This window comes from Haemaphysalis longicornis, unplaced genomic scaffold (genome assembly GCF_048455015.1).
Source record: "Haemaphysalis longicornis isolate Haplotype H1 unplaced genomic scaffold, Haemaphysalis longicornis Haplotype H1 scaffold_1, whole genome shotgun sequence".
NCBI lineage: Eukaryota > Metazoa > Arthropoda > Arachnida > Ixodida > Ixodidae > Haemaphysalis > Haemaphysalis longicornis.
The window spans coordinates 75185328-75211139 of record NW_027526203.1 but is presented as its reverse complement, the minus strand read 5'-3'; the positions used below and the strand labels follow the sequence as shown (position 1 = coordinate 75211139).

Sequence of the window (25812 nt, the reverse complement as noted above, 5' to 3'; positions counted from 1 at the left end):
TCAAAAACCAAGGAAGGTTTAGATTATTGGCAGAAACGAACCAATATGTCTCCTAGTGAGAAATGAAATCCAGTGCATAGCGCCTAATTACACTAAATTTTGTTTACTTTTCAAATTTTTCACGGCTGTAACTTGTGCAACTTGCGTGGGGCAAAGGAGTGATGGCACCACGCGACTAAGATAAAAAAAAATATTTAGGAATGTCGTCCCAGAGAATACAAACTCACGAATCCTCTGCATATTCCTACTAAGAAGCGTCATTGCCCTTGTCACAATCCCAAAAGATGGGAGAATCTAAAGAATTAGGCCACATTAAAAACCGCATTACCAGGACAACGGCGGGGGGGAAAGAAGAAACAATAATATTTATGCAGGCACTGATTACGAGCCGGATATCCTAAAAACCCCCGTACAACAAAGTTACCCTCAGCAGAGAAAACCAAATAAACACCTCCATCTGGACAGGATATAAGGCGGCCCTCAACATCCCAATTTTCAAGGCCGTCCCAGAGGTCCTGAAACAGAGTCTTTGAATCACCTTTGTAGACATTAGGGAAGCCACTCTCGTAGCGCAGAGGAAGCGGTTGCGAAAAAAAAGTCGGAATAGTCTGCCCGTATGCAAGACAGCCCCCTCCGCTTCCTTCCTGTACGCTATGATGGACGTGTCAGCTATCAAGATTGTCCTCATAAAAGCTCGTCCCAATCGATATCATTGGATCCCAAGCTAAACAAGGACAGGCGAGAAGCCAGGATCAAACTCCTACGATTAAAGTCCCTAACCCCTGCAAACACCGCCGCCGGAATCGACGAAAGTACTCGAGCCACAATCGCCACATTGAGACCGCGTGACCCTCCCCCACAAACAGGAACAAAAGAAGCGGAGATTGGAGTCATCCTCTTTGCAATCTGAGTACAGAAACAATAAAATGGAAGCACAAATATCATTAGAGACCATTAGAGACCATTTGAAATATTACAAACAGATTACCTAAACGTTTCGTTAAACATTCTCTGATCTGCAATGAAAGAAGTTCGAATTACATGGACACCCAGACGCGCAGGTCTGGAAGGGATCGAGGCTGCTGACCAAGAAGCACGCGAGCTCGCATATTTTGCTTCTTGCGCCCACGACTGCCAGACACCCCTCCCCAAGATATACGGAGAACGTCTCCTCTTTCTATGCCTAGGAACACGGTTTTTCGCGTGTGAGGGGCTCAAATGCTGAAGAATTTCAAACTCTGCTCAGGATACAAAGCTATCTATATGTTCACCTATCCATATGGGGGGAGATACTTGGTAGGAAACTGAAAACTGTGCTAAATGCGGAAATCATGCACCATCTTCCATGCAACCCCGCCATTTCCAAGGGTATACCTTCAAGGGAGAACAACTCGGTCATTACACATTCCATTTCTATGGAGAAATAGGAGGCAGCATCTATCAGCCTCAACAGATTGAACGTGGCCTCAAGATTAGCCTGAGCAGACGGAGAGGTCAGGGAGCACGCTGCTGCATCTGGGGCTGTGGACTTCGGATCCTCCTCAGCAGACACTCCCGCTATTTTTTACAGAATAAAAGTGTTCTTCCTATCTCTACCTAAGCAAAATCTGAAATGTTCAAACCGGCCACGACATGAAGTAATAACCGCTCTGAACCACTGACAGTGTCGCATTTTCTCTGAAATCGACCACCACCAAGCAGCCGCAAGCTTTCACGCCCAAATCTTATTAAGCCACACAAGTGGATGTGGCGTCTATATCATGTGCCACGATGATTGAAAACCGTCGAGGCTAGTCTTGCCCTCATGGGGAACCGCCAGTGCCTGGAAAGCAGAAATGGTAAACGCAGTAACTCCATTCCAAAACGTCCCTTCGCCATCGATGTAACGCTATCGCGTCGTGCATCCTGAAAGCACTGAAGTGAATCTGTCAAGCTCCGGTATTTTCTTGCACTGTGTAGACTGGCTCAAATAAACACTTTTCATCGTTTATCCGGGGCATAAGGCGGTATTTGTTTTACAAAGCATGAAAGAATAAAATCTACCCTGCGCAGCTTGCGGCGACCGCACCAACTAACAGCAGTGACGTAAATACAAGCTACTACGTGATTGGTTTAAATTCAAATCTTGGACATCATCCAGTGTCGGTTTTGGTTCGCTGAAACAACATGCTTGGTATCCGCGTTATCGTTGGATGGGCATTCTCAATATTTCAGTAATTGGTATACCGCGTTCAGCCACGTTGTTTGCTTAAAATGAGAGAGATAAGCCTACCAGCATGACTTGGAATCGTAACTATCACTACCACAAGCGTACGCTGTGGAAGAACGTCCTCCGCGTCCCCGCAGACGCTCAATTGCGATTCGCTTTTTTACCCCATCTTCGAAGCTTGCCTGGCTAGTGCCTGTATTATAAGAGGCGTGTTCGCACCAGGCCAAGGGTCACATGATTCGGGACTTTGCCCGCAAGCGCTCGGCGCTTATGGCAACACCAGGCCAACGAGAAATCACCAGCCTATCAGCGTCAGTTTGCACGCGTTCTGCGAACTCGCTCGTGGAGCAATGGACGTTACAGCGCAAAAAGTGATTGAGTAATGGATTGATTGGTTATATGGTTTACCGCGCCCGCGCAACGCAGTCGATTAGGCGCGCCGTAGTGGAGGGCTCCGGATTAATTTTGGCCACTTCCGGAACTTTATCGTGCGCCTACATCTCGTACACACGGCCCTCTTTTTTTCCACAACGCAAAAATTGCAAAATTCAGTGTAGAAAACACTGCTAAAAAACAAATAAGTGCACTACCACGAAGCATCATGCAAAAAGCATGCAAAGAAGGGGGTTCTTATAATCGAGTAAATACGTGTAATGTTTGAGTGATTCTCCCCATAGCATTCGCTTGGAAATGGCTGGGTTACGCGTAAGAGTATGGATGTGTTCCCGAATTTAGTATAGTTTAAAGCTCATGTTTCATGTTCCGGCCAAACATCTTCGCCCACGTCGATTTGTACATACTTGTGTTGGTTTGCATCTACAGAGTTTGAAATTCGTCAGAATTGAAACCCCTTATGGCATTGTGAGTTATCGTGTTTCTAGAGTACGATGTGGAGACGTTCCTAATGTTTTTTTTTTTTTTTTTTTTCGGAAATGGCTCCTCGATTAATCACTGATGGCTACTCGCGACCACGATTATTGCGGTAATCGTGGTCGCGAGGAGCAAGGTTCGTGAGTTCATGTGCTTCTTTGTCGATGCCTCGTTCTCTTCCAGCTGTCCAGATAGCATTAACTTCTTTATTGTGGATGCGAGTATCTTACCAAAGCGTTTAGGTATTTTGGCTGAATCCTAATGCCTAATTATGGCTGCAGCCTAGAGCCTAATACAGACTCTAATGCCATTTGAGAGTCTACAACGATATTAGCGCATATATTCCGTACTTAAGCTAGTCAGAATGCGGAGAGGATTGTGCCCACTTCCGTTTCTTCGTTCCAGCATGTAGGAGGGTCACGCAGTCACAAAGATTTCCGCAACAGTTAACTACGACAATTGCTTCTTCGTATTTTTGCACATCCTGGAATCAGTGCAGTGCTACCATAATTTTGAAATCCTGTTCTCATTATTTCGGGTCAACTTTGACCCTATGTTTTGACCTACCGGAGAGCGGAAGCCATCGCGGATATTTGCGGACATCTTGGAACGTCTGGGCGAACGGCGGTATGCCGAATACACAGGGTCCATTTCGCGAGTGGAACAAGCCAAATAGGCGGCATATGAAAAGGCTCTTTTCGTCGATAAAGATGACCACAAAAGAAAATACTTCACAATAATCACAACAAAATATTCTCACGGAACATTGTTACTTATTACTAAATCCTTTAAATCAAACCAACGTCACTCAGTCGGTTACCCAGCTTTCTAATCAATCCTCAAATCAATCTCATTGTTCAACCCCGTACTATACAGGATGTTCCAGCTATCATGCACCAAGATTTAAAAAAAAAGAGAAATTGCGTAACTCAAAGAAAACCTAGTGCATAATGTTTGCAGTACTGTGATGAAGCGGAGAGTAATTTTTTCGTTAATGAGACTTAAGTAATTAATTGTAATTAATTATATAACCCGAGAAATACTGTTTTAATCACTAAAGTGTCAATGAGGCACTTGTAAGTAACCACGAGGGGCATCCGAATGCGCTATTTTCAGCGACAAACTAATTGCGTACTCATTTATTCTGGCTGATGAAGAAAACACGCGAAATATGAAAAATACCACGTGACGACGCTTACGCGCGCATTGTAAAGCAGCGTCCCCAAACAAAGCTGATTGAAAGCAACTGCTTCGCGTGTTACCCGCCCGAAGAGGCAGCGCATCACCTTGATAATAGCATGCATGGAAAGAGCAGCAGCAGCAAGATTCGCGGGACGCGCGTGCAGATAAGGAACAAACTCGGTCGCGATTTCTTCTTTCTTTCTTTTGTCTATTTCATTCTGGCTAACTTAGAGGCAGCCTGTTTGAGGGCGTTGCTTTACGGTGCGCGCGGAGGCGCCGTCACGTGGTATTTTTCATATTTCGCGGGTTTCCTTTATCAGTCAGAATAAATGTGTACGCAATTAGTTCATCGCTGAAAATACCGTAGTTAGATGCCCCTCGTGGTTACCTACAAGTGCCTCATTGACACTTTAGTGATTAGGACAGTATTTCTCGAGTTAGATAATTAATTAAAATTAGTTAATTAAGTCTCATTAAAGAAAAAAAAATACTGTCCGCTTCTTTACAGTACTGCAAACATTATACACCTGGTTTCTTTCGAGTTACGCCTTTACTCTTTTTTTAAATCTTGGTGCATGATAGCTGGGACACCCTTATATAGGGGTGGTAACTTAAGCTGGAATTTAAAAATATGCCGATGCACTGTAAGACCATGCGACCAAATGCACGGTGCTCTATTTGATACGTAGTGTGTCACACTATTTTTTGCATCTTGCGAATCGGATAATCCATTACGTTTAATTCGCAACTTCTGGAGCAATGGAGCTAGGCAAAACTTTTCAATTTAAAGTTTCAGAGCGGTTTGCAGTATGTCCGAATAAACAGTTTCCGTCTTTCTATCTATTCACTATTAGTGTGTTTTTTTTTTTTTTGATTACTGGAGAAATACCAAAAATCACCAGGTGACATGCCAGCTTGCGCGTCCTGATTGCAGTGCTCCCAAACGTTTCGCGCGCGAACAGCCATAGGCGTGCTGCCGCTTGAAAGGCGACGGTTCAGCGATGTAGGCGTTGGCACGAGCAAGAATCTTATTCTTGCTCCGTGGCGTTGGCTGTGCCGTTTACGCCAGCGATGTGCTCCCTTCGCCACAGTTCGTTATAGCGATAAGCCCAGGCAACCGTTATCGTTTGCATCGGTGACCTGTCGCTTTTTAAGCGGCAGCGTGCTTCACGGCCGGACTGGAGCATTTTGTTCGGAAGGTTTGGAAACCGCTTCTTTCTATTTGGATTTTTTGTCTACATTTTCTGCTTTAAAAGTTCGCTAAATAATCTTCACAAATTATCTACTAATTCGGCAAAATACAAAAAATTGTGCCTCCAATCCACGCTGTGAACGTAGTTGGACTGCGAAGCTGAAAACGACACCCACAATGATTACCATTGTGGCGTCGCTTGAATTCTCACACGGAGTTCTACAAAGAGTGAAACCAAAGACAAGTGAAATGTACTTAACCAAAATTTCTATTACTGCACAACGACATTTACGACTGCTTTATGTTCTTCTTCTGGCTGTTCCACTGCTGTCTTTACTTTGGTCTACCCAACGCAGCCTGGATTAAAATGAAAGAGCTGCACGCACGCACGCACGCACGCACGCACGCACGCGTGCGTATGCGCGTGTGCGTGCGTGCTTGCGTGCGTGCGTGCGTGCGCGAACACGCACACATGCACGTGCAAAACACGCATGCACGCATGCACACACACACACACGCACGCATGCACTCCCACACACGCCCACACACGCACGCATGCACGCTCACACACGCACACAAGCGCGCGCGCGCGCACGCACACACCGACGATTTGTAACAGCGCCCAAAACCAGAACCACCGCTTCGCTTTAGCTCCACATTATCCGTTTCTCCTTCAACGCGCCAGTAACGCGCACAGGCTTCAAAAAATTCGACTTATTTGGAACCCGGACTGATACAACGACGAGGCAAAGCAGCCACGGAGTGTGGTCTGCTCCGGGGACGGCAGGAGCTTTTCCGCAATGCTTGAAGCTTCTCCGCAATACTCGCACTTTAAACCCTTCAGGAACCTAGGGGAACCAATATACTGATGCTATATTTTATATACTGGTTGTTTTTATTCCCAGGATAACATGATAAGAAAAACATCGCAGAAAATTTCGAAAATTATGAGTAATCGCGCTGAAAAGATCGCCGCCCATAGAGTTACGCTCGTTCCTGAGCGCCTAGTGGCGGATGGCTGAACTAGGCGTGAGCCGCAAAGCTAGGGATATAAGTTAATTGACTGAATGAACTTGATGAACTAGAGTTTTCTTCCGGTGGACAAACATGGGGCTGTCCGTTTCCCGCCTGTAGAATCCCATATGTACTGACAGCGGACGAGAATTTCACAATATTTACAATTTCACTGTGAACCATGTAATTTTGAAAACTATATAAAACCCGGCTTTGTGTTAGATTCGTCTTAGCGACTAATTGTCATATAATTTGTTTCGGTATAGTTTCAATGAAACAAGCGTTAGAGCCACTTTCTGTGATGGTATTCCTTCCGAAAATTGACGTGATTCCCTGTTCAACAGTCGATGGGGGAAAGCCATCTTACAAAGATTAAGCTTACAACGATCCTCTTAATGCCTGCTTCACCTCCTAACACAAAGGAATTGCTGGGAAGACATTTTAGGGAACAGCCCTTTGGCGCCCTTCTCTGGGCTCAGCTGCATCGGCGTCGTCGTGACAAGACCGACGAGTGAAAGAAAGCAAAGGAGGAGAATGTCGCGAAATCGGGAGGGGAGTAGGTTCGCCGTGGTGGCGCGAGCCAGCGCTCTCCGAAAGTGTGCGGGGGAGGGGGGGCGGGGAAGGGAAGGGGCAGTATGCTGTGCTCGCACGAGGAGCTCGACGCTTGGAGATAAGGGGGTGTGCGCGCGGCAATGATGTGCGCTCGCTCAATGCTATGTTCAGACTAAATACGTAACAGCCGTATCCTACGCTATGGACGTAAAAAAACGGTGTTTCACACGGTTCGCTTGGCTGAGACGTCAAATTACGTCATTATTTAAAGATATTAAGACAGTTGCGACAACACTCTGAACCCGGCCTAAGACGCACTTATTGCCTACATCGCTCTATTACCGCAGACGATCTTCTGGATCCTGGCCATAGACAGCTTTCCTGTAAAAAAGAATGCAGTATTTAAAACTAAGATAGCAGTTCTGTTTCCATGTATCCTTTGTCAGAGCAGCGCAGAGCGAGCAACGCATCTTCACCCTCGCCCTCGGCTGCTGAATCGTGTGCGAGCAAGACGGGTTGGCCAAAGAAAGTGGCCCCTGCCGCCAAGCGCTGAATGTAACAAGTGTTGCCGTTTGAAGCGAATGAAAAGACAGGCTAGCGAGCGTGGTTGGACGCGCACGCGCACATAGGGGTCTCGACACCAAATGTACAACGTCAGATGTCGCGGCAATGCATTTTGCCACGCGCTCGCGTGCCCCGGCTTATTTTGACGCCGGGTGTACGTCATGCCCTTTCGGCGATTGGCTGAAAAGACGTGGCGGAATAAGAACAGTTGGCGGGAATGTTTCGTCACACACTGGCAACGACACCTTTCTTAAAAGTGACGCAATGTTACGTAACTGCTCGCGTTCGGCGGCTGCCGTAGCCATCAGATGGGACAAAAAATTTCACCAACCTTCGGCGCCGTGAAATCCCTGTGAAAAATCAGCAGGCGCAGTTTTGCACGACGCCCAGTTTAAAACTTTCCTAACGAAACGTCCCGTATTTTATTTTAACGTTCAGTAATAACAAGAAATTATTGGAATGGTGTAACAGCAACACAAGAGAGCAGTACAAGCCTCCTCATTACAGAGCCTTCTAGAAGGCTCTGCTTCAGTGTAAAAGATGCTACAGCGCGAAATAAAACACGGACACCGAAAGACGACGGGACGAACTCGCCCAACAGTACACTCAAGGAACCCAACGTTAAGGAACCCAACGCAATGCATTTGTCCACACTTCCAAGCTGGTGGGATCGAATTCAAGAGGAGAATAACAAAGAAAACTGCCCGTTTCAATCATTACTCCGCAGATTGAGTTCGAGTTTGACTAAAGAGTGAATCCGCGGCATCAGTACGCTCCGCCGTTATCAGGCGTAGCGTTTCTCAGTCCTTACCGCCAGATACAACCGATGGTCACGCATGTATTTTTCTGTAGTCACGCCATAAACCTGCAACATAGCAGGAGACTATAGTGTGCCGGCGGTGATGGCAGGGAAGTTGATAACGCAACAAAACTTGCATTGATGCAGGCAGCTCATCTATGTTACTAAAAGCGATTGGAAGAAAGATACAGCAAGAACGCTTGTGGGGTGCTGTATAGCTTAAAACGAGCCTTTCGCTAGGTTTTCTAGCGCTTGTGGTGCTGGCGCCAATTTTTACCTTAAAACGTGTTTCTGTGCCAGCCTCAGTTGCCGACCTAATTTTTATAAGACCTGTCAAGCGCTTTTGTATCTTTAATGCGCAAGTTCTCATAGCTATACGTGCACATGTTAGTGATTTCTAAGGTTTTGCTTACGAAAAAAAAATGGCGAATTCACGCTGAATTCATTAAGTCCAGAGCAGGGTCACAGTTGATCGTAGGGTATAACGCCCCGACGTGCCGCAGGCGATGAGGCGCGCCGTAGTGAAGGGTTCCGGATTAATTTTGACCACCTCGGGTTCTTTAAAGTGCGCCGAAATCTCGTACACACGGGCGTTTTTTTGCTTTTCGCCTCTATCAGAAAAGCGGCCGCCAGTTGTGGTTCTCGGAATCGCTTTTTACAAGCGCCGTTCTTGCCGCGGAAAAGGTCAATAGCGACTGGTAATGAGACCTTGTGCGCCACATAAGAGTAATCGTATTGAGCAGAAGCCGACAAGCCAGAAAAATGGAGAAAACGCGCATGCGCCAATCACGCCTCTCTAAACAAGGTGTGATAGGGGCGGTCATTTCGGTCGTTGCTCGTGCACCCCACCAGTGTTGCAGAATGGGCGTCCCCATTCCATTCCAATTCCATTCCGGGGAATGACAATTCGCCTAAATTCCATTCCTTTCAATTCCTCGGAATGCCTGGAGATCACCCATTCCCATTCCGGGAATGGCCAGCCAGTTCAATTCCATTCCTCTGTTTCCTCCCCGTTTTATCGGGTGATTATCAAGTTACCAATGAACACACCATTAAGCTGATGCTATTACACTCGTTAAGAACTGCTAAAACATGGTCCCCAAGGTCAAGGGATAGGGGCTTAGTGGCTGATCTCGTGCAGTGCGATCCCTCCTCTAATTCCCTCAGGGGCAGTTCTCCCGTTAGTTACTATAGTATTTCTATGGTCAGCATGTCTTTACGAGTTGTGATGTTTTCATATTGTTTAAGCCTGAATGTGTTAATGCTAAAGTGACGACATGTTCTTTTTGTACTGACAAAAGTATGGTTGAAGGAGACTTATTCCCTAAACGCGTATTACACGCGTAGTAGTTTACACGAGTATGGAGCGGTCGTGAGTATGGTTATAACTATAATTTTGTTAACGGGGAACAGAACCTCTGGATTTGGTGGTATCAGTTGGAAGAGTTACCGCTCCAGCACCTTGTCCACCTTGTCCTGCCTTTGCACCAAATACGGATCACGGGCCGCAGCGGTCGTCAGCTCTCACGGATGTCAAGCGCGCGTTGAAAGCATGGATAGGTTGAGAACTTTCTGTGTTTGCGTGTCTGCAAGCATGCAATGTCGCCCTTGCCGAAGAGCTTAGTTACGTGCGTCAGGTATCATCCACTGCACACGATCGAAAGTTCAGGCTGTGCTTAGAGTATGCGCGACCTTTGTATGGGTGTCTCGGTGGGAACCAATGCACTGGGATAATTTTTTTCTCTCGTTAGTGTATACTGGGATAGTGCACTTGTTCGTATACTAATTTGCGTCTTGTTTTTGTTTTCTTTTTAAATTGGGAGATCATTCACACTTTTACACCACGCAACCTTTGAATCTAGCTAAATAAAGAAGGACTTAGAGAATACGTTGCGACCTTGGGCTCAGCAAAAACTGAGTCCAAGGCCTGTATAACTCATTGTATAACTGAGGCCTGTATAACTCATTTGAGGAGTTGCATGTAGTGGAGTAGCAATGTAGGTTCCCCCAACTGTCCTCTGGTCTGGGCAATCTACCGAAAAAAAAAGTAAAGAAAAATGATAACGATAATAATAGAAGGACACGTTCGGCAGTCGGCCAGTCTAGTGTTGCGGAAATCCCTACACCAGAAAAAGTGCTTAGGTGCCCTCGTTCATTGATTGAAGGGTTTAACGCGCCGACGCAACGCAGGCGATGAGACGAGCTGTAGTGAAGCGCTCCGGATTAATGTTGACCACCTGGGGATCTTCAACGTGCGCCGAAATTTCGTACACACAGGCGTTTTTGCTTTTCTGCTGCATCATAAAAGCGGCCACCGCGGCCGGGAATCGAACCCATGACCTCGTGCTCAGCATCGCAATTAGATGTCATCGTGAATTTTATATGCCGCAATAAAGGTCTCAAGCTGCAGTGAAAGGCCGAAAAAAAGGTTTATTTTGGTTTCATTCATCGCATTACGTAACAAAATAGTATGAGCTAAATGGGCGCTTCGGCGTACAGTTCTCAAAACACGAAGTGTAAATGATGGCTGCTTCAACGATCAGTTCTAAAAACAAAAAGCAAAATAAAACAGTTGCCCTCTGCCTATACGTGGCGCTTGACAAACATTAGCTGCTCGAAAGACGTGTTTGAGAGCCGGTTTCGCTTTGCTGTCATTATCAGGGATGCCGTGGAAAACACGTGTTCCACGTCAGCTGACGTAGCATTTACACTGAAAACTGCCCTTGAGAGTTGGCAAAGCAAGGGAAAGCGGCTAGCGTTCGCTTTCAAATGGGTCGGAACCGTTTCGGAACAAAGCTTGCAGCGTGCAGCTTGTTTTTTTTTTTCTTCACGGGTAATATAAAAAAAACTGTTTCCAATGTGCCATGTTGGCGGACATATTGTGCGTACGTGAGCCGCTAGGCGCAGGAGCAAGTGTGCGGCAGTGCGCTATGAAATCAGTGTTTTTTTCCCATAAAAAGCTAGAAAGAAGACGGGGGGGGGGGGGGGGGGGGGGGTAGCACAGAAAGTGAAGGGGGAAGCATCGCCCAGCTTTTACAGTATGAGCGTGCTCCTAAATCAATCATTGGGCTTCTTTTGTCACCCACAGGCGCCAGCGCGGCACCAGTGCCAGCAAGACCCCCCCCCCCCCCCTCTACCCCTCCTTTCAGGCGCCAGGTGTGCGGTTACTTAAGTCTTAAATCCAGCATCAAAGCTCTACTTGCTGTCTCAAGAATTATTTATTATATTTTTGTCTGTTGCAGTAGCGCCTGTTCAGGTGACGGAGAGCTTCTTTTTTGTAGTTTTCCTCTGTAGCCGTATGGCTGCATTCAGGTGGATGTCAAACTTTCATCATACAAACGTACTCCACCTTGGGGATTTCCCCTAAATCTGGTCTATTAACACTTGTCATTCACTACGAGTTGTTGATCAATTCGCCGTCGAGCTACAAACTGCTAGCCTCCTGGTTAGCTCAGTTGGTAGAGCGACTGCTCCGCTTAAGCGGTGGTCCCGGGTTCGAATCCTGGACCGGGACGAATTTTTCTTCAACTGCGAAGTTTCTGAGAAAGCTGTATAGCTTTCCTTTGTAGCCGTATGGCTGCATTCAGGTGGATGTCAAACTTTCCTTCATAGAAACCTACTCCACCTTGAGGATTTCCCCTAAATCTGGTCGATTAGGAGCTATCTGGTGAGAAGTTCGTTTGTGCCATTAGCTGTTCGCTGATTTTGCAGACGCTCCCTAGAACAGAGTAAACGCAGCCTTTATTCGGCCGGTAATTGCCGCGTCGGAGCTGGGATGCGCAGCCTAGGCCGCAGTTCCTATTTCATGGGCTCTCGTTCCTGTTTTGAGTGGATTCCAGAACCAATACTTTAGGCCTTCATCGACGCTTCTTCGGGCAAAGGCGTCCAATTGTCTAGACAGGAGGGACAGTATTGCAAGCGTTCCTGGGGGAGAACTGGGGAGCGCGAGGTGAGATGGGGCGTAAGCTGATATGTGGAAGTTTGCAGTGAACACAAGCACCGCGCCAGCGTCCCGCTGACGGGAAGGTTGGATGCGAGCCGCCGAAGGTTACAGAAGCAAAAAAAAACAAAAGTTGAGGGAGAGGGGGGGGGGGGGTGCGGAGGCAGGTTGCAGCCGGGGCGATGCGCCACCAAGGTAAAAAATCACAAGGCCCAGTTAGTGGGAGAGAAGGGGGTAGGGGGGATGCATCTGCGGTAGTTCCCCACCACGCATACCAATGGCTTAGAGCCGCGGTTATTACGCGGAGAATCGCGACGAATGTCGTAGCAGCGCTGTACATAATGGCAGAATTGTAGTAGGGTCGCTGCTTATACATATACCGTGCTTGAAACCAGCCAATCGATTTTAACAGTACTGTGTTGTTAAATTCAAGGCTCCGGCTTGCTGATATTTAAACTTGGGCCGGTGGGTTCCTTTGCGTGTTTTTGCAAAATTTGGCAAAAACCGCGCGTAGATGGAAAAAGTACATGTGCTTTATCTTGGGAAAATACATGTAATTCCATTCCCATTCCATTCCTTCAAGTATTGGCGCCATTCCATTCCAATTCCATTCCGGGGTCGCGAAAATGTGGAATGATTCCGGATTCATTCCGATTCCGGACTGGTAACTCCGCAACACTGCACCCCACTGACTTTTCACTCCAACGGTAAAGGGAGAGTTTGAATAAAAGGGCCCATCTCCCCGCGAGGGGGACTCGAGTAAATGCGTCGCATAGGGGGTGGGTGTATTGCGTTAACGTTTAGTGTTTGGGGAGTTGGTGGTAGTGAATGCGTCGTATCAGCAGCTTCTTGACGTAGTTTGAATGAGTCAAGGATATAAGGCGCGTTCGTAGCCTTTCCTTCTGTGTCGGTTTTGTGGCGCAGTGGGAAGAGCACCATGTACCTCCCGTTCCGCCCACAGGTAGTGAATGCGTTGTATCAGCAGCTTCTTGGCGTAGTTTGAATGAGTCAAGGATATAAGGAGCGTTCGTAGCCTTCCATTCTGTGTCGGCTTTGTGGCGCAGTGGGTAGAGCACCATGTACCTTGCGTTCCGCCCGCATGGTCGTGGGATCGAAACCAGGCGCCGGTAAGTATTATTTTTTATATAGTGTAGGGGGAGGGGTGCGGACCTGTTGTTGAGAGCGAGGAGGGTAGCGTGATGCGGGAGAGGAAGAGTGGGGGGGAGGGCGCACCTGGAACGGCTGTTGCGGACGCCGAGGCACGCCAACGCCGACAACGCCGGGTGACATCGTGAGTTAAAGAAATGCTCTGCATTTAAATCGAACAAAAACGAAAAGGGAGACACACGAAACACTGCTGTATCTCCCTCTCCCTTTGTGTTTGTTTTTATTGAAGCCGATTCCCTTCGAATATATACCAACTAGCACACAGCAGAGCCATTCTGAGTATGAAGAAGCATGGAAAACGGAGCGCACAGCGTTCATTACCACAGCCTTTCAGTGAACGGTCTATAGCTATATCGGCGCACGTCCGGGTTAGAGTGGCGGCGGACGCCGCCGCTGTAGCCCGGACGTGCGATCGATAGCAGCTCAACGGCGTCACACTGTATACTGTGTGCTCATGGTGCACCTTAGCCTTGGAATTAAGCGCGCAACGGGTATTACGGTCCTCGCAAGTTTCGTTTCCATTTAAGAGGGGGAAAAATGGCGCGTGTCTGCTTGCTTCGGGGAAAATGTCGAAAACGACCGCCAGCCTCGCAATCCCCTTTCCCTACCCTCATGCCGTTCTCCCTAGCTCCCTCTATAATAGTTGCAATTGAAGTTTGCTCATTTCCATTCTATTTTTGGGGATCGATGTTCTCACACACCATCTTTTCTAGTGTTCTTGGAACAGGTGGAGGAGGCATGTTCAGTCTTTCCTTTTATCTTCCTTGTCTTGGGCCTGATTTTTAATAGAACCATTCCACAAGGTTAAATTAACGCTGCTACTGTCAGTTATGTAGTAATATGTTGGGCGAAATATAACTTTTTTTTTTCTTGTAATGCCGAGATGTCTGATAGACGAAAAGAGTTACTGAAGTTTGGAACAGTTTTGACGTATGACGGAGATCGCCGTTTATAAGCAGTATCGCGTGAACTACGAAACCCCAATTATAACTACTTCCCCACATCAGCTGGTGCTTCACGGTTGTTATTAAGTGCGGACACTCCTTTAAATTTCTTTTGCCTCAAAGGGCCATGTTTGTCTAGCCGTATCTGAATGGATTTTATAGAGCAACAAACTGCCGGTACCGTCGGAGCAACGTGATAAAAACGCAAGCCCGCGTTTTAATTCTTTGTCTTCTCTTCTCATTCGTTGGCGATGCGGAAAGAGGATATTCATCGACCAAACGGTGCAGTAGGAACAGCTGCGCTGGCGGTGGCTGGCTGATTGAAAACGCGCGCCAAGAGAAAACAGCACTTGGTTATCACTTGATTTGAAACGGAATGAGCGACAAACGGGAGCCCGATTTTTTTTTTTTTTTTCTGCAGCTCGAACGGCCAAGGACGTAATCGCGCATCGATGTAGAAGTGCGCAGTGTCGCGCACTACGCCGGCGAGGGCGAGCCACCCCAATGCGGCAGCCTTCACCATCCTAGCCGATAGTACCGATTAGGAATAACCCCGCTTCGGGGGTGGGGGGGGGGGGGGGGGGGGGGGGCACTTTCCCGAAGCGTGCCTTTACAATTTCTGAACTTTAAAACACATCCGAAAGAAGAACATCAGTGGGTCTTTTTTGCACGACAATCCATTTTCATACCGGCAGGAAACAATGGACCGTCCGCCTTCTCTCTTTCCCTAATCCACGAACCAGCAAGCCGTTCACTTGTACGAGCGGGCGGAACTGGTTCAGCACACAGTGCGCGCAGCCGCAGTGCGCCGATATAAGGCTTGCGCACTATCAGGGGTATTCTGCTTCGGGCAACCATAGTTCACGCGGTATTCCGATAAATCGACTTCCAAGGAAGGCAAGCCTGCAATCCTAAAAAGCACCCGTGATATCGTGTCCCGCACTGCACGCAGTTACGTTAGAAATGTCTTCACTGCGTATACTAGTTTAGACATTGTTTCAAATTTTGGCGCTGCGGCTGATTCAAGTGACAGACAGAAAGACTCAACTTCTGCGTTTGCCGGTAGGCCCAGAAAAAATACGAGTTTAAAAAGTCAATCAAACGGGGAGAAGTTGACCGCATGCGCAGAGCTTCGGGACCTGGTAACCAGATGAGCCGCATACAACGGAAACTGAGCGCTCATATCATAGTTTGTACTCGCACTCCTGCACGAACGAAATAGATCAACTTGGCTCAGTGGTGGCTAAGGCGTTGCGCTGCTGAGCACGAGGTCGCGGGTTCGATTCCCGGCTGCGGCGGTTGCTTTTCTGATGGAGGCGAAAAGCAAAAACGCTCGTGTGTACGAGATTTCGGCGCACGTTAAAGATCCCCAGGTGGTCAAAATTAATCTGGAGCCCTCCACTACGGCGCGCCTCATGACCTGCGTTGCGCAGGCGCGTTAAACCCCACAATCAATCAATCAATCAATCAATCAAATAGATTAACATCGGCAACGCTAAACCGATTCACGCGAATACCCGCACGATATGTCACTTCGATCACAGCAAAGTTTTCGCAGGCCTTCTAATGCGTAGAATTCTTCGCCAAGTAACCCCCAAAGCCAGGACCGTGCAACGCCCTAAATTTTCACACACACAGAAAAAAATAAATAAGTGGCGGGAGCCAGACATTTAATCGTCATAATAACGAAGTTTAAATAATTGGTCAGACGGAGTTTTGAGAAACCAAAAACATAAAAAAAAATGGTAATAGAAATGAACTGACGAAATCAAAAATGTGCATCTTAGAGATCTCGAGAAAAGCGAAGACTAAACTAAGATACTAAGGAAAATAATGTTCGAAATGCAAAAAGAAAAAAAAGGGAGCAACCTCGCACTACGCCTATCGTCGGCGGAAAATACAGAATTGGCAGACTGAAGGCGCTTAAGTGCCATCCCCAATATCTCGACTGTTTTCACGCTATGATGGTCTAAATTTACATCATTGGCGAAAAGAAACAAAAGAACTTAAAAGCAATACAACAGCACTACTTATTCAGCTGCTCATGGCCAAATCCAGCCGTACGGAACTCGCACTCGAGACAAGCCATTCATCAGGAATAAGGGCCACGCAAGCTTCAGACCGGTTCTTTATGCAACCAACTGACAAATTCAAACCAAGAAAGTAAAAACCGCCGCAAGGCTAGCAGACCAACAGCACTCAGACAAAAGCCCTCTCTTGGCGCGCGTAAGCCCACCGATGGGTGGGGGTTACGGTCTTTTGAAGCAGCCAAGCTCACAACCAGACGTGGCGTGGACGTGGCCTTGCCTCACTTACGAATACCCCTGCTATTCCCAGTTTCGGGTTACCCGCTTCAATCACTGTTGGCCCGTAACCACGCCTTCGAATATCACAGTGATTGAAGTGCTGCCTTGCAAGTGTTCATCTTCCCGACCACGAATAAAGGTTTTAAGGCAGAAGAACACGTTGCTTTCAATGGTAGCGAAACGAGGAGCAGGACATACGCACCTGCATACGCTGGCAGTTATTCCGTGCGGCCACCTCCGTCGACGATCTGTGGATGAACGACGGCTGGTTGAAGCCGTCGCTGTTTCTTATTAGCACCTCGCACTGTACAGAGGTCGCTGTGAGCGCGCCACTTTCCATGTTCAATCTTGCCTGCAGTGTACGCTATGGCTTGATAACAAGTGCCAATAACTGCCTGCCGGGCCACCGCTTTGCGGCGCCTGCAATAAATCTCCCTTTTAAAGGCGAACCAAAACGAAAAAAAATATTGTAAAGAGCGCATGGGTGTATCTTCTCGTGTTTTTATTTTGCAGCCTCATTGGCCCGCTACAAAATCCGCCACTGACGTCTTGTGATCTTCGGCACATAAATAAACCATTTTCTCGCCCCCATTGTTACACCACCGTTGCGTATATGCCTTATTATAGGTGGTTGACGCGTGCTGAAAGTGGTTGCTGATATGATAACTCGCACAGGGAAGTGACGCTTGCGTGGAATGAAATCTATGGACAGAGCCAGCGTCGTGCAAGGAATCCTCGCTGGAAAAAATTACGCGCCACACCACCATGATGCGCGAAATGACCCTGTTGCTCGGTCGGCCAACATAATTGCAACGACGTGCCATAGGAAGTGAATAAAATGTGAAAACAGACACGTCCTCTGCAAGTTGCTTGACGAGCGACACTGGCAGGAATTGTGCGCTACATAATGGAACCGAGCGAAGCGATCCAGCTCCAGATACGCAGAAAATGATAGCAGAAACATACAGGGCTCCGAGCTAGCGAAACAAGGGAAAACTCAACCGGGATTGTATTTTCTTTTTTTCGAGAGGTCGTCACAGCGGCAGTTTTACAGCTACCTACAGCATTTCTTGGCAGACTTCGGGTAAAAAAAATTAGCGCCGCTTGCGCTAGTGGTGCCAGGCTGGAAAGAGAGCAGAGCCCCGCACGGGCCACCTTGAGTAATCTTGGTGACGGTGTTGGCGACACCGCAGACCCCGAGCCCCCAAACATAAGCTGGATCCAACCGTGGCGATGTGTTCTATGGTGAAGGGTAGAAACCACAAACGGTGGCCGTCGGAGCCCAGGTCAAGCTCCGGCGGATGGGCTCCCTGTCTGTCTACCAGGGTAAGGCTGACGAAGAACGTACCCCCGTATCCCTGCTTTCCAATGTATCATATGGCATTTTCCAACCCCCCCCCCCCTAAACGTGATCGACCCCGAAAAGGGGCAGCACCGAAGTTTCGTTCCCACCTCTTTCAACAACTGTCTTGTCAACAAGCGTGAATAAGTATGCTCGTTTTCTTGTGATTGAGTCAGCTGACTCAGCAAGACCTGTCGCTTCCATGTCCGTATTCTTGATTTCTAAATTTCTGCAAAGCACAATAGGTGGAAAATATCAAGCTAAAAAGCTCATGACCGGAGAAATCCTTGTAGAACTCAATGCCGAACAACAAGCCCGCCCTCTTCGTGCACAAACCCGCATCCATGATCTGGACATCAGGGTCACACCCCACAGGAGCCTAAACAGCTCCCAAGGTGCGATTTCTGAGACAGATCTCCTGACGGAAACAGATGCCGACCTTCTCGAAGGTTTAAAGGATCTGGGCGTCCCAGCCGTGCGGCGCATCACGATGCGCAGGGACGACAAGATAATCCCCACCAAACACATTATCCTGACCTTTGACCGCTCGGCACTTTCACAATATATAAATGCAGGCTTCATTCGATGCTCCATTCGTCCTTACATTCCGAACCCGCACCGCTGATTCAAGTGCCAGCGGTTCGGGCATGGTACAAACTCTTGCCGTGGCCGCACGACCTGTGCAAAATGCGCGGCGTACGATCACCCCAGCGACAACCGCCCATCTGACATCCTCACTTGTGTGAACTGCGGGGGGACGCATGCAGCGTACTCCCGCAAATGTGAAAAATTTCAAACAGAGAAAAAGATCATCAACATCAAGGTAACTGAGAACATCACCTTCCCAGAAGCGCGAAAGAGGTTCGCCTCTTTCCCCCTGGGAGGTACGCAAACGCAGCTCGCCGGGGGGCAGAGCGGCGTCTGGTTTCGGCTGGGACCCAGTACCGCGAGTCGGACTTGGTCCCCCCCCCCCCCCCCTGGGTTGCCTCATGCAGCCCAACCCGGCACCACGCCGGTTGCCGAGGCAGCAGCGGTTGTGGTGCCAACCGTCTCTGTTGGCACCGATGCCGCTCCCGCCGCTGCCTCCCCGTCCTCCAGTGCGTTGGAGGGTGCCGAGGGGATGGACACCGGGGGCCCCGCATCGGTTCCCACCGCCACCGCACCGCCCGTGCCACTTCTGGCGCCCCCGACACCCGCGGCGGTGGTGGCTCAAACGAAGGGCCCCCGAAGGGGGGCCAAGTCAGGGGGGCCCGGTTCGACGGGCACACCCAGGACATCGGACGACAAGATGGACGTCGTGCCGTTCTTGCCTGCAACGCAGCGCAAGGAGCGGCCTTCGACGTCCAAGCCTACAGAAAGGCCCAAAAAGCCCAATCCAAGAGTCACAGCCCCGAAAGACGACACATGAACACACACACACACAAACACACTCCATTCATTCTTAAACGCAAATAATGGGAACAGAAAACATAATTCAATGGAACTGCAGAGGCCTCCTTAAAAATGTTGATGATGTGTACGAGATGCTGCATGCTAATCATCCAAGTCTCATGTGTCTCCAAGAGACACACCTCAATTCCAAACAGACAGATTTCTTAAGTAGGTACATGCTATTCAGAAGGGACAGGGTTGGCTGCATACACTCTTCTGGGGGTGTGGCCATAATCGCACGGAAATCCTTAGCATGCCACCCTGTCACTTTGAATACTGTCCTTGAGGCTGTAGCAATTCGCACAATAATATTCAATAAATTGATAACGGTGTGTTCCATATACATTCCTCCTGATCATGCACTTTCGATCTCTGACTTCGAGGTGCTGGTCGACCAGCTGCCCAAACCATACATCCTAACAGGCGACCTTATTGCGCACAACTCCCTTTGGGGCTCCTCCAGAACGGATGCCCGAGGTCGCCTAATAGAGAAATTCCTTACATCTTCCGGAGCATGCCTTTTCAACAAAAAACAGCCTACATTCCATAACTTAGGACACAATACATACTCACATCTTGACTTGGCTATTGGTTCTGCAATTCTCTTTCCATGTCTTGAGTGGCGCGTGGGCACTGAACCGTATGGAAGTGACCACTTCCCCACTTCACTAACGTATATAGGTAGAGGCCCAAGCAGTCCATCTTCCCATAACAGGTTTAATGAATCAAAAGCAAACTGGAGCACATTCACAGAAACATCTAAACTACACCACACATCTATAAAACACCTACACGTGGAGGAAGCCGCCCAACTCATCACGGCGCACATCCTCGACGCCTGCCAAAAGTCCATTCCCCAGGCCTCCAGTGCGTCCCGCAACCCAAGGAGGCCCTGGTGGAACGAGGACTGTATGCGGGCGCGAGAGGCCCAGAACAAGGCGTGGGGTGTCCTTCGCCGGTACCCCACGTCGGGTAACCTCATTTCTTTTAAACGAGCAAAGGCTTTTGGGAAGTGGGTGCGTCGCGAGGCGAAAAGGGCGAGTTGGCGCGCCTTCCTCACTTCCATCACCTCATACACAGACACACGCAAGGTATAGACACGTATACGCAAACTCAAAGGACAACAGACACACAGCCTGCCCCTGGTCAGTACAACAGGGGACACACTCGAAGACCAGGCTAACACGCTTGCACAACATTTTCAACATGTGTCCAGTTCAGCACACGACACAAACACTTTAATAAAACACAAAACATCTGCGGAAAAGAAGTCCCTGCGTGATAACAACAAGTCGCACACGTCCTACAATTCTTCTTTTTCAATTCATGAGCTGAAGCCGCTCTGACCACATGTAAGCCTTCAGCTCCAGGTGCAGACAAAATCACATACACCATGATACAACACCTACACCCAGAAACTCTTGAAACCTCCTATATCTATACAATAAAATATGGCTTTCGAGGCAAATTCCAAAATCTTGGAGGGAGGCCATAGTTGTGGCGTTCCTGAAGGAAGGGAAGGACCCTTTCTCTCCCGCCAGTTATCGTCCCATCGCCCTGACACGCTGCCTGTGTAAGCTCCTTGAGAAGATGATAAGCACGAGACTGCTGTACTTTCTTGAGTACAACGGTCTTCTCGAGGGCTGCCAGGCAGGCTTCAGGGCGGCGCGATCTACAAATGACCAACTTCTCGCCCTTGAATCATACATCAAGGACGATTTCATCCACAAAAAATTTTGCGCAACGGTGTTTTTGACCTTGAGAAGGCCTATGACACCGCTTGGCGTTACGGGATCCTCAGTGACCTAAGTCTTTCGGTGTTTCGGGCCATATGCTCAACACTCTTGCTAGTTATTTGTCCGAAAGAACGTTTCGCATGAGAGTTGGTAACGCACTGTCAAGGATTCATGTGCAAGAAAACGGCGTGCCGCAAGGTGGAGTTCTAAGCTGTACTCTTTTTATAATTAAAATGAACTCTCCTGGTAAGGCATTGCCCCCTACCATTTCTTACTCTATGTATGTAGACGGCGTACAGATATCTTTTAAATCTTGTAATATGTCAATCTGTGAACGTCAGGTCCAGCTTGGTGTTAAAAAACTTGCCAGCTGGGCAGACAAGAATGGTTTTAAACTCAATCCAGAAAAAAGTTCTTGTGTTGTGTTCTCCAGATAGCGCGGGATCCATTCGGACCCAGATATTACTCTGAATGGCGTTTCAATTCCTGTTAAAAAGGAGCACAAGTTTTTAGGCATAATATTCGATAACAAGGTAACATTTGTTCAACACGTGAAACATCTTAAGCAAAAATGCCTAAAAACTATGAATATTCCCCAAGTTCTCTCCCACCAGTCGTAGGGTGCAGACAGGCAACTCCTTCTGCGGGTTTATAGCGCCCTAGTGGGATCCCGCTTGGACTACGGCAGTGTTGTATATGGGTGCGGAACAAAAAGGGCACTAAAAATGCTGGACCCGGTGCTGCATTTAGGGCTACGCCTCGCATGTGGTGCTTTTCGCACTAGCCCTGTCCAAAGTCTGTATGTAGAATGCAATAAATGGTCCTTAGATCACCAGAGGGTGTACATGGACGTTTTATATGCCTCAAAAATAACGTCTACTCCGACGTCTAATCCTTTTACTCCGACCATTAATGATGCATCCTCACAGCAACTCTTTTTAAATCGTCCATCAATCTCCATGCCGTTTCCTCTAAGAGTGCGAGAAGAAGCTTATGAGCTAGAAGTCTCGTTTTCAGGCATTCACAAGACGCCCACCATTGATTCAATTCCACCATGGCATCTCCGCCCTGTGTCGTGTGACCTGTCTTTTATGCAGTTTAGCAAGAACAGGTCACCAAGGATTGCGATTCTGCAGCATTTCTTGTTTGTGCAGCATAAGTACCGCTGTGAAGAGTTTTACAGCGATGCGTCCAAGACTGCGACTGCTGTGGCTTGTGCTGCGCATGGGCCAAACTTTCACGTCAGTAAAACAATGAGCCTTTGTAGCAGTATATTCACAGCGGAAGCATACGGTATCTCAATGGTAATAAATAACATAGTCCAACATCGAATTCTAAAATCCATCGTGTACACGGACTCTCTTAGCGTTGTAGAAGCACTTGCATCAGGAAAGCATTCTAAAAACTTTGTCATCAATCATGTTTTTAAGGCTATCATGTCTGCATATGCATCAAACCTTCAAATAACTTCCTGTTGGGTTCCAGGGCACTCTGGAATTGCCGGGAACGAAACCGCAGATCGAATGGCCTCTGCAGCTACACTCTTGAATACAATGGACATAGCCACAGTGCCATACACAGACATGAAGCCACGCATCAGACACGAACTTCGCAAGAGATGGCAAACACACTGGAGTGAACAAACAGATAACAAGTTACACGTTATAAAACCACACTTGGGACCATACACCACTGACACACGCAACAGATACACAGAAGTTGCCCTTGCTAGGTTACGGATAGGGCACACACATGTCACACACTCGTATCTCCTCACGGGGTCTTCAAGACCCCAGTGTGGCAGGTGTGGAGAAGCCCTATCCGTAGTTCACATACTCATTCAATGCAAATCACTTCACACAACACGACGCAAACACTTCCCACAGCTATACAGACTACACGTCCCACTACACCCAGCGTTTTTCCTGTCTTCGATCCCACGTTTTCTATCAAGTGCGTTTTTAAATATTTAGAAGAAGTTAAATGTTTAGACCTCATTTCATACCACGCGTTATCACTCCCTGGCCCTATACACCAGCCATGCTCATTGTCGTTTTGTGATTTTACTTTTGTTTTTGCTGACTTTTCTTAGTGTTTGAAGTTTCACCCCTCATATATGACTATTGTTTTGGCGCTCTTTGCCCCAGTTGGCCTTGCGCCATAAACATCCAACCATCATCATCAAGAGAGCAGAGCTGACGGTCCCTCTCTCCCTTCGTCGGAGACCCGGCTGTTGCCCCTCACATTCATTTCCGAACTACTAGAGAGTTTTATTACAGCGTTTGTTTCCTTTGCGTACGCTAAACGCTAAATTTTTGCGTCCCGCTTCGTAAACACCGCGAGCGGAGTTTTAGTAGAGCGTCTCATCAGTTTTGCGTAGCGACACGCTGATCCATACGGCGCCATCTGTCTAATGTTTTGCGAAATGACTCACCGGCTGATCTGCGAGCGGAGTGCCGGTGTGCTTGGAGATTTTACGACTATCCAAACAATTGTAAACAAGCGCTTTTCCGTTAATATTGAATGCAAGACGGCCAAAGCATGGCATGAATATTCTCTTACCTGAGTAAGTCCCATAAAGACACCGTCGAAGTCCCGCGGAACTTCTTTCTTGCAATCGCACAGAACGCCCTGAACCGAGTCACGAGTGCCCGGGTTTGACGCATACATTTTATTCAACTTCAAAACAATCCAGAGAGGCGTTTCGAACGAACACAATGTCACGACATGCGTTGCAAGTCTGAACTGCAATCGACCGGCGATCGTTTGCCTCCTCCTGCAGTCGTGAATCCGGCACTCACTTCGCGCGCGGTTTGCGGTGTGGAACAGCAAGTAACTCTGGCGTTCAAGCCGAGAGGGCTTATACCCACGCACACTGTATACATACCCGATGCGAGGTTGAGTCGTACGTCGCTCGAAAAAGACAATCCAGAGCATGGGAAGCACTGTCCACCCGCAGAAACACAACGTCGCATTTCATCGCGAACGCGCCCACAGCACACACACACCCACACACACAAACACCGCTTCGGTCGCTGGCCTGGCTACAAAGCTTCGTTCGGGCAGTCAGCGATGTGACGACGATACGGAGCTGCGCGAGGGGCGATGTGCTAAGCACTCGACGTATTTAAAAACACAAGGCAAAGAACTTGGTTCATCAGGAGCAAATTACTGTCGACAGAAAAGCGGAATCGTAGATGCTTGCCGGGCTACTTGCCGCCATGTTGGAAACGCAAGCGGCCTCACGTACGCACGCTATTTCGCTGAAATAGCGTCCGTCCGCTAAACGCAGAAGCGGCTTAACGTACGGCGCATGCGCAGTGAGAACGACGCAAAGAAATGGCGTTCGCTAACTGTTTGCGTATGGTTGCGTACGTTATTCTAAAACTCTCTACTATTTCGCATGATTGCCTGGCACGGATCGTTTTCTCCACAGGCTTTCACCTCTCTCCAAAGTGGACGCGTTAGCGCTCTCTAGAACCCGCGGCAATCGGCTTCACGAAATCGGCGTCTTTCGCGCGAACTCGGAGTATGTGCTCTCCACTTCAGGCGTGAGCGCACGTGAACTGGCGAGAAGAAGAGCATGCGAGGATCACGCCATGAACGCAATCGCATTAAGGCCAGTTTCACAACGCGAAAGACCTAGGTTACATTCAGACCACGGGAAGCGTTTTTCCCCTAATTGGTCTTTTTTTTTGTTTCATGCGGGAGCGATGCTTTTGTGTATTGCGTAATTCAGGGCGTTAGGCTATCTTTTCTTTTTTCTTTTGATATTTATTTCCAACCTCAAACCAATGTGTGCATTTGCTTTCCTGTCTCGTACTTCATGAGGCGGCCTGGGAAGGCGAGATGGAATGGTATTTGCACGCTACGGGAATTCGTTGTTAGGATTATTTATTTTTTCCCAGTTCAAAACTGACCCATTTAGTTCTAATTCCTGTGCAAACTCTTATCTGGCCTTTTTTCCTCGTAGGTGTTACGGAACGCGTGGCAACGCAACTTTTCTTTAATTGGGTGCATAGGATATCGTTTCCCGCCGCTGATAACCCCGTACCTCGCGGGCCTTTGGCATGGTCCAGTGGTTTCGTGGCCGATTTCACGGCATGAAGGTCCCAGGTTCGCTTCCCGGGACCTCCCTAGACACATTTTCTAGGGGCGAAGCCCCTTAGGGACTGGGGCTGTTGGCGTCTCCTGTTATCGTCGTAATTGTCGTTCGTCTCATGTAGTCATGCTACTAAAACACCTGGAAACTCGTTTACGCCTCGCGCCTAGGACGTATCGCGTACTATAAAAAAATGGCCCGTATCTGCTCCTCTGGTTGCATATGTCGACGCAAGACAATAGCCGACTGACGCCCCTGCCAAGTACATGCCTCCCTTCTCTTTCCCGATCACCTCCCATGCTATAGTGCCTAGAATATATATCCTAGGCACTATAGGGAGGCGAAGCTAAAGTTTTCCGGGTGAGGGCAGCGCTAATTCTATCGCGAAGCGGCGTCCTTTTCGTTTCGAGGGAGTCAGGGGAGTTCCCGCCGCCCTTTGTACGTGCTGGGATAAGTGGCTCG

General features: G+C 48.3%; 1 protein-coding gene across 3 annotated transcripts in view; it reads right to left on the bottom strand.

Annotated features, from left to right (window-relative positions):
- Positions 1 to 17149, bottom strand: part of LOC144177697 (uncharacterized) — a 60195-nt gene extending 43046 nt beyond the window's left edge. Inside the window, exon 1 of one of the 3 annotated variants that reach the window (XR_013323836.1) lies at positions 16942 to 17149. Coding sequence is in view for 2 of the 3 variants with exons in the window: in XM_077705282.1 (XP_077561408.1) it covers positions 16942 to 17079 (138 nt within the window). In the remaining variant the exon portion in view is untranslated. The remainder of the gene's footprint in view (positions 1 to 16941) is intronic. The other 2 variants (XM_077705282.1, XM_077705278.1) reach the window with 2 other exon arrangements.
- Positions 17150 to 25812: the final 8663 nt, after the last annotated feature.